This window comes from Triplophysa rosa, unplaced genomic scaffold (assembly GCF_024868665.1).
Source record: "Triplophysa rosa unplaced genomic scaffold, Trosa_1v2 scaffold476, whole genome shotgun sequence".
NCBI lineage: Eukaryota > Metazoa > Chordata > Actinopteri > Cypriniformes > Nemacheilidae > Triplophysa > Triplophysa rosa.
The window spans coordinates 38,120-47,371 of record NW_026634481.1 but is presented as its reverse complement, the minus strand read 5'-3'; the positions used below and the strand labels follow the sequence as shown (position 1 = coordinate 47,371).

Sequence of the window (9,252 nt, the reverse complement as noted above, 5' to 3'; positions counted from 1 at the left end):
TGTTACACGTTCTTTGCTTTTACAAAAACGTGTTATAAAAAGTGTTGTATTCTGCAGACAACTCTGAATAAAAACAGGTAATATATTATTTCTAATATTTCCATTTCTGTGACCATAAGCGGTTCTTATCAATAATATGCAAACACTGTTAAATCCATCCATGTAAATAAAAACTAAAAACATTCTGCTAACTAATAAACAATGTTAAAACAACCGAACTATGGTACGCGTGAAGGGACAAACTGCTCGTACTTTTTCAAACCGCGTTTAGATTTAGGTTATTTCATGTCTGACTTTGAGATCTCTGCCAAAATTTAAATGCTAAATAGTGAAATGTAAATATTAAATGACTATAGTGCCGAGGTCATGGCATCAATGTTTGGTTAAATGTTTTGATTATATGTACTAAGTAAATGCAATATACCTGTATGTCAGGGAACTACAAACGTGTGTTGGGTATGCAGTTTTTATGATTTTTAATCACACTGCTGCAAACATCTGACCTTGCCAGTGATGCTTGTAGTCGCAGGTGCGAGACAAGGCAATCATCATGGCACTGTAGAGGGGCAGGACCATGGCACAGAGTCGCCAACTGCGCCCGCGCCCAGCATCCGTGAAGCACTGCAACTTGCCCGCCAAGTAGAATGAGGTAAAACCCAGGCCAGAGAAAGCAACTAAAGCAACAGAGAGAAAAAGTTAAACTAGATTAAAATAAAGGTACTGAGTGAATTGTTGGCGTAACAGAAACAAATTTAAGTTGATATTTTCGATTATTTACACACATTTCAACATTTTCAACAACATTGTCTCCTGGTTTGTTTAACTATTTTCCTTAAGAAAGACTCACGTTAATCTCACGTTTTTCCAATGGTCTCAATGTCAATGTTTTAAACTGTGGTCAAATACAGAGACCCATTTTTGCAATTAAAAGTCAGATTTTAATATAAAAAACACAAATCAACTAATTCCCTGAAGGCCAAATGACATCATGAAATCATTTCATAGTTTAATACTCCTATTGCATGTCACTACTGTCTCATTTCTGTGTATTGTTATTTTGCCTAAGGAATTGCAACACTTTAGATTAGAGTCCAATTCTCACTATCAACTAGTTGCTTTTTACTCAACTCAACTCATCTTTATTTATATAGCACCAATAAAAACAGCAATTGTTGACCAAGGTGCTGGACAATCAAAGAAATAGTAACGACATTTACACACAACATAACATAGATCACAGCACACACCAGACCCGCTATAATACAATTAAATACAATTAAACGCCAGAGCAAAGAGGTGAGTTTTGAGTTTGGCTTTAAACTCATTTACTGTAGAGGCAGTTCTAATAGCGACAGGTAGGCTGTTCCAGAGTTTTGGAGCTGCAACAGCAAATGCTCGGTCACCTCTTGATTTCCGTTTAGCCCAAGGAATGTTCAATAGACTCTGGTTAGCAGACCTAAGAGACCTTCCAGGATTATGAGCAGATAATAAATCAGACAAATACACAGGAGCTGACCCATTTACCATGCTCAATGGCTATTTATTAGTATCTAAATGCCTTATTCTGCATGACCTTATTTAATCCTAAACAATACCTAGACCTAACAACTTCCTTATAAGCATAAATTGTAAGTTTACTGAGGTGTACTTAAAGTGATAGTTCAACCAGAAATGATAATTCTGTCATCGTTTACTCATTAGCGATGGCAGCCATTCACTTGCATTGGTTTTGTGTCCATACAATAGAAGTCAATTGGTGCCACCGCTGTTCGGTTATCAACGTTCTTCAAAATATCTTCTTTTGTGTTCTGCGGAAGAAAGAAAGTCATACAGGTTCGAAATGACAAAAGGTTGTTATTGATTGTAAATGTAAATGATGAGAGTAAATGATGACAGAATTTTGATTTGTGGGTGAACTATCCCTTTAAAAGTTAGTTAATAGTGAGAACCGGACCATAATCTAAACTGTGATCACAATTTTATGAGAACATACAACATACTGTATATAGGTATATATCTTAGCTTTACAGCTTCTTTGAGGATGAAATGTCATCAGCTACAGTCAAACCAAAAATTATTCAGACATCAGATATATTTTTTACTGGTGGGTGCAGGACAACAATTGTGAAAAACTTCATTTTTGTAGGTGAGGATAGCAAAATAAAGTAAATTGTAAAATACAGTGCACTACCAGTAAAACTGAAACAAGTTTGGGACCAAAAATTATTCAGATACTTTGACCTGACCATGTTTTTTCTTTAATTGCTATTGCAACCTTTTTACACAAAATTAAGCATTGCTTGGTAATTGTTTGCCCTAAATTGGTATTGTGTACTTACAGTAAATTTAACCTAATTCTTTTGTGAGACATTTTAACAAGGATGGCCAAAACCAGCGAAATATCAAGTGATCTGAGAAAGGAAAGGTAGTCTGTCGGGTCTCGGGTCTGAGCACTGGCTTGTTTTGTTTGTTCCGTTCCTTGGCGGGCACGTGGTGTTGTTTGACAGCTCACCATGTGTCCGGTGTCTGCGTGTGCTACCCCGCCCTCTCGTTCCCGCGTTAATTATCTTATTATATTTTCACTCCTCTCACCTGGGTTGGCTTTGGCTTCTCTCTCTCCCCCTCTGGTTTCTCATTTGGTATCCTCATTTTCTCTCCCTTTTAATCCCCGTGTTTTCTCTTGTCTGGTGTCAGACTGTTATTTGTAGTAACCTTACTGATCACCCTGTCTAGCTACTCCTGTCTTGATGGTTACGGTTATTTAGAAACACCTTGTTTTGTCTAGACTCCAGTGCTGTACTCCTCTGCACGGTGTCTACCTCTTGTATGCCCACAGTTGCTGCCCCACCGACTTTGCCCCGGCTTCTTCCGAGTGGACTACGCTTTGTGGATTATTCTTGTTCTATGGAGTGAACTAATCTCTGTCGATTATTCTTGTTCTTTCGAGTGGACTACGCTCTGTCGATTATTCTTGTTCTATCGATTGGTTTTAATGGTTATGTGATGGATTCTATTGGTGGGATGTTTTCTGGCAGATGGGAACCAATAGAACACCATTAAATCCAATTGGAATAATGCCCAAAACACAATACAAAAAGGAATTTTGTAATGGTTCACTGAAGTATGTCCTGACGTCACTTTCACAAACAGAGGATGGTATTGAAGGTAATGAAGCTTTTGTTCTCTGTAACTAAATATGTTACAAATAAGGCAATCGAGTCGATTATTACCTTGGAATGAGCAGAGCCGTTTCAACGTTTGCTCACTCTGCACCATGCTAGCAGTAGCTGAGCCGCTAGCAGCTGTATACAGCTAAATGATATATCTATGCTGGCTTCAAAATTGATCCGATGAAGGTATCTTGGGAAATAGGAAGTAAATCAAACATTGAATTCGGACATGCCTTAGCCTCCAAAGGCAGCATTTTATAGCTGTCGGATGCAGCCTGTGTGTAACTGTCAGGACAAGCCTCATGGCCTCTGTCTCCGTAGTGTTGTGAAACTTCATATTCATATAGCCTCAGTGGTGATGACAGAACGCGCTTGAGAAACAGTTTAGAGAAATCAACCTACATATAAAATAATTGAATTATTTTTTTATAAAATACTTTTTACAATGTGTGTTGTTCCAACACTAGCTTTACAGAAAAAAAAGAAAACACAGAAAGAGATAGAATACAAAATAATAAAAGTATAGCACATCCATTATTAATTATACATAAACAAATCGATTTTTACCGATGCAAATATGTTATCAGCGATGCAAATGGCAACTTGTTCATCAGATGTACAATTTTAAATCGATGCATCGCACTGTTGAACTTTTATGCAGATGCACTGATGCAAATCGATTAATCTTACCATCCTTAGTGAACATAAGTTTATGTGTATCTGCTTTTTCCCCTTACCTTCTCTATTTCATTTTAAGGTTTATCCTATTGTTTGTTTGTTCAACTTATGTTGTTTTTCTTGGATTTGGTTTTCAGGTACAGCTGCTTTGATGTAGTGTGGCACAAATTGTAAAAGCACTATAAAAATAAAATTGAACAGAAGATCCATCGCAGGAAAGAAAACATAGAAAAGAGCACATTCCCAGGCGAAGAGAAGTTTGAAGAGAATGCAGATGTTACTTCTCTGCTGGTGGTCACTGTTCACAACACTGACAGAGACACTCTGCTCATCTGCTACTCATGTGTGAAGAGTTGAGATTTGTTGATAAATGCAGCCAGATCAAAAAGGATGCAGCTCTAAGTGGGCACTCGGCCAGATGGGCACTCGGTCAGAACCTCTTTGTTACCATGGTCAATTCTTGTGTATATTTTACGTATTGTGAAGTATACCTCCTTGTCATATAGTGTATGTCATACTTTATGTGAAATATTTCACTCAAATATAAAATTGCCATCATATACTCACCTCATGTCATATGGACTGCTTTTGTTGTGACCAACCAATAAACAAATGATGAAAAAAATGGGAAAGATGTATTTAAATGATGATAACTTTCATTTGATTATACCTTTGTTTTCCTGATAATATAGGGACCATATTTAAGTTCTGCCTAAATGCATGAAATTAGTTTCTTTCTTTTAGAAAAGTGAAACTTTGACCTACATTACTTTATTTATCTACTTATTAATCATTTGCATGCAATATGTAAAGTAATAAATACATGTTCAGTATATGTTTAAACACTGTTTTTACCAAACACCATTGTAAATGGTGTTGTAGCTAATTAAGCTATCTTACTTCTCCCACCAGATCAAGACAATTCTACTTTTGTACTATCAATAGATAGAAATAGCAGCAGATATAATTACTGTTCATTTTACATATTAATCCACCAGTATGCAAATTTCTGCAAGAATAAAAAGGGAGATAATGAGATGATTGGGATAATGTGATGATCTATCTATCTATCTATCTATCTATCTATCTATCTATCTATCTATCTATCTATCTATCTATCTATCTATCTATATCTATATCTATCTATCTATCTATCTATCTATCTATCTATCTATCTATCTATCTATCTATGTACATTATGCAACTCTACAGTATACAAACTATTTTGATTCTTTAATTCAACCTGATCAGCATGTGTGTTTTCTTACTGGCGAAGTTGTAAGAAAACAAACAGATAGATAGATAGATAGATAGATAGATAGATATAGATGATAGATAGATAGATAGATAGATAGATAGATAGATAGATAGATAGATAGATAGATAGATAGATAGATAGATAGATAGATAGATGATAGATTCTCTACAACTTCGCCGGTAAGAAAACACAAATGGTGATCAGGTTGAATTAAAGAATCAAAATAGTTTGTATACTGTAGAGTTGCATAATGTCAGAATATATATTTTTACCTGTTATTTATTCATGGTAACTCTGGTTCCTTTTGGGTCCAAATCGTATAAGAGAACATTATTCATGTACTGTACATGTAATTGTTATTTTCAAATCCCATATTTTTTCATTTGATTTATAAACATCAGAATTTAAAACTAAGCATAGTCTGACATTTGGTAAGACTTGAAGGGAAACCAGAGTACCTGGTAGGAAACCCACTGCATCTAAGGAAGAACATGCACCCCATTCACCTAGGACTTGAATCAGGAACTTCATGCTATAAGGTCACTATGGTTTCTCCTACATTACCAGTTTATTTCAAAACAATTTTCATATCCCACACTTAGCTCTGCTGTGACAGTATAATTTTTTTATTGAAGCCTAAAACTGCATTGGCCTTTAAAACTGATATGCTCTACCAACAATGGCTCACATATTGGCACTTACAGGAGGAGTGGCTGCTGGGAAAACTTTTGCGACCTTCAGACACCAAGTCTGGCTCTCCAGTGCACAGCATCTTGGGGTTCATCTGACCATCAGGGAAACAGCGGTGGAAGTAGTCCGGCCTTGGCCTGAGATCGCAGAACATTAAAGATCTAAGCATAAACATGACCATTATTTGATAATTCAATTTCATTTTATTTTTGTGGTTACTGTAATAAAGATAAATAAATATGAAAATAAAAACAAAACATTGTATTATAGCATTTTTTTCTAAAGATTTAACTGAAATAAATACTATATTGGATTGGGAACCAGAAGATACCGATTAATTAAAAGCCATAAATACCTCTATAGACTACCTCTAAGGGACCTGTCAAGTAAATATGAATAAAAGGGTTTTTGAAAAACAATCCTGATATCTCCAAAACAACAACTACAGCATTTATCGGGGTCAAGCCCAACAATGGCCAAAAGGGAAATACACATGGTCATTTCTGATCATGAGTTTTTGAAAATCAGACTTAAAATCATAGGTAAAAGTACTAGAATCACAAGGACATTGCTTGTAACGTTTGACCACTAGGTGGCGCTGTCATTAAAGTAATATGAGATGAACAAGATGTTGTTCTAATGTTGTATACAAAGTTTTGTGTCAATATTCCAAAGTATCGCAAAGATACAGCCATATGACCCGCTGGTATGCTCACCTTCAAATTCATTGACTATTTTTTACTTTTTAACTTGTTAGGGATGTCTCTAAAAGCCATATACCAAATTCAGTGCAAACCAGACAGCTTTTGTAGTAGGAGTTCGAAAAAGTATGTTTTCTAAATAATTCAATCTGGTGGACAGTAAATATGCTGGAATATGAACTCAGCTTGAGCCAACAAATATACTAATGTGAATCGAATGACATTATGGTTACTTTTTCACGTTATAACTTATAAGCATTTTAATAAACTTCATTATAACTCTTGACCACTTGGGCCTATAACTTTACAGGTCTTCTCAGAACTTAACCATTTCGTAGCAATTCACAATTGTGCTCATTAAAATACTGCATTTCACAACAAAATGGGTGACGCCCACAATGGCAGAATGAAGAACGTCTTGGTTACGGATGTAACCTCGGTTCCCTGATGGAGGGAACGAGACGTTGTGCCGAACCGACAGAATGGGGTTTGTCTTGAGAACCTATCATCTTCTGAGTATTTAGAAAAGGCCAATGAAAATTGGCGAATGAAATTTGCATGCCGGGCTCCTCCCCGGATGTCCGGGTATAAGAGGGAAGCCGGCGTGCTCATTCATTCACCTTTTGTCCGAGGAGCCTAAAGCATCCTCCCCCGACCGCTGGGGTGGGCGGCCAGTGTTGTGGCATGAGGGACACAACGTCTCGTTCCCTCCATCAGGGAACCGAGGTTACATCCGTAACCAAGACGTTCCCTTTCTGTCGGTCTCTCGACGTTGTGTCGAACCGACAGAATGGGGTTCCTATGGAAACCGCCACAGCACTGAGCCGCGTCACAATCTCTGCGGAGCGACGTTGACTGGCCTGGGCGAGTCAGACGAAGACGCTAAGGCGAAATTATGACCCTCCAGTGGAGAGGAAGGGGGACCCAGAGCTTTCCACAAAAAGTTGGGAAGCCCCCTAACGCCGGCCGTCACGGGCGGAGGCCTAATTCTCTAAATGGCGAGAAGCCGCCCGTCACCGTACGGCCACTGGGTAAGCATTATTCCCCCTGGGGGAAAAACGCTGCAGAGGATACTACCTACCGTAGGGAGGAATTAGTGGAGACACCACATGGTCTCACCATCAGGGGAGAACTCATGGGAAGAAAGTGCGGACAGGAGTTAACCGCAAGGTGGGAGTCCACCTGGGGAGGTCATGGGTTGCCAAGGTGGGAACCATTCATGAGGATACATCAGAAGGAACAGCCCACGGAGGGGGTGTTACCACGTCTGGAGCACTAGGTCCGGTTAGAGCTATGTGGGATAACTCAACTGATCCCCGGCCTAAGGGGCCAGGGCTGCTCTGCCCAGCCTGTCCCCTGGAAGGGTGCTTAGTGATGGATGGAATGCCTGTTCTTTACCCGAGGGGAAAGAAGTGAGGCGGGATCGCCACTGCTCCCCCCAGAGGGGGAAGGGCTTCTGCAGGCGTACGCCCTACCGGCTGCCGGTCCCACACCTTGCCAGGATGCGGGCTGACACCGGTTCCGCGCGTAGGTATTAGAACCTCACGGAGTTGTTAGGCATAGCCCAACCCGCAGCTCCCCAGATGTCTGCCAGAGAGGCGCCCTGAGCCAGTGCCCATGAGGGGTGCCTCACCCCCACGGGCAGGGACGAATAGAGATCAGTATGCCCTAACGAGGGCATCCCCGATCCAGTGCGCCACCCTCTGTTTGGAGACAGCCCTCCCTTCTGCTGACCTCCGAAACAGACAAAGAGCTGCTCAGAGCATCTGGGCTCTGCGTGCGGTCCAAGTAGAGGCGCCGTGCGCGTACTGGACACAACACGGATAGGTTGGGTCTTCCTCCCCGGTGGGGAGCGCCTGCAGGTTCACCACCTGGTCTCTCAGGAGAGTGGTGGGAACCTTGGGCACGTAGCCGGGGCGGGGTATCAAGATAACGTGAGAATCCAGGCCCCGAGTTCTAGGCAATCTCTGGACACGGAGGGTGCTTGTAGATCCCCTACCCTCTTCGAGGTGAGCGCCCTGCGGAAAGCTGTCTTTATCAAGACTGAGAAAGAGCGGCAACCCCAAGAGGCTCGAAGGGGGCGGGGCCTCTTGAGGCCCGCCACCTAGGTCGCAAGAGGGTACGGAGCACGGGTAAGGTGGTCACCCTCTCGCGCCCCTTAGGAACCTAATGACCAGGTCGTGCTGTCCCAGAGGCTACCCAGCACTTGGGTCATGATGAGCGGCCGTAGCGGCTACATACATTCCCAGTGTGGAGGGGGAGAGGTTACTCCCCCGCTCTCTTGAGGACGGGACAGCTCGTACCCGACCGAGCAACTCCGCGGGTGTTCCCGCCAAGAAGAGCACCAGGACGAGAAGAGGCGCCACCTATGGGCGTATAGCCGCCCAGTGGCCGAAGCCCTAGCCTGAGTTACGTCCCAACCGGACCGGGGGTGGGTCACTCAGGATCTCCTCGTCCCGTCCAGACATGGAGACCAGGTTTTTCCTGGGATGCCGTAACGTGCCCCTTCCCCTGGGGAAGCTGTTCGCCAGGGGGAGCGGCCAGGGGGGAGTTGTTGTCAGAGCCTCAGCTCCGAGAACCAAGTCCTGGTTAGGCCAAGGGGCGTAACTAGTACCACTTGATGCTCCTCTTCCCTGGCCTTGCACAGGACCTGTGCAATGAGGCTCACTGGGGGGAAGCGTACTTCCGCTTGTCCCGCGGCCAGCTGTGCGCAAGGGCATCCGTGCCGAGGGTACCTCGGACAGGGAGTACCAAA

At 41.8% G+C, this 9,252-nt stretch overlaps 1 protein-coding gene across 1 annotated transcript in view; it reads right to left on the bottom strand.

Moving 5' to 3' along the window:
* Positions 1-503: 503 nt before the first annotated feature.
* The window catches only part of LOC130550904 (phospholipid phosphatase 4-like), a gene marked incomplete at both ends in the record, with an annotated part of 44,473 nt that continues 35,724 nt past the window's right edge, over positions 504-9,252 (bottom strand). The window contains 2 exons of the mRNA XM_057328433.1: positions 504-674; positions 5,809-5,933. Coding sequence (XP_057184416.1) covers positions 504-674; positions 5,809-5,933 — 296 coding nt within the window. The remainder of the gene's footprint in view (positions 675-5,808; positions 5,934-9,252) is intronic.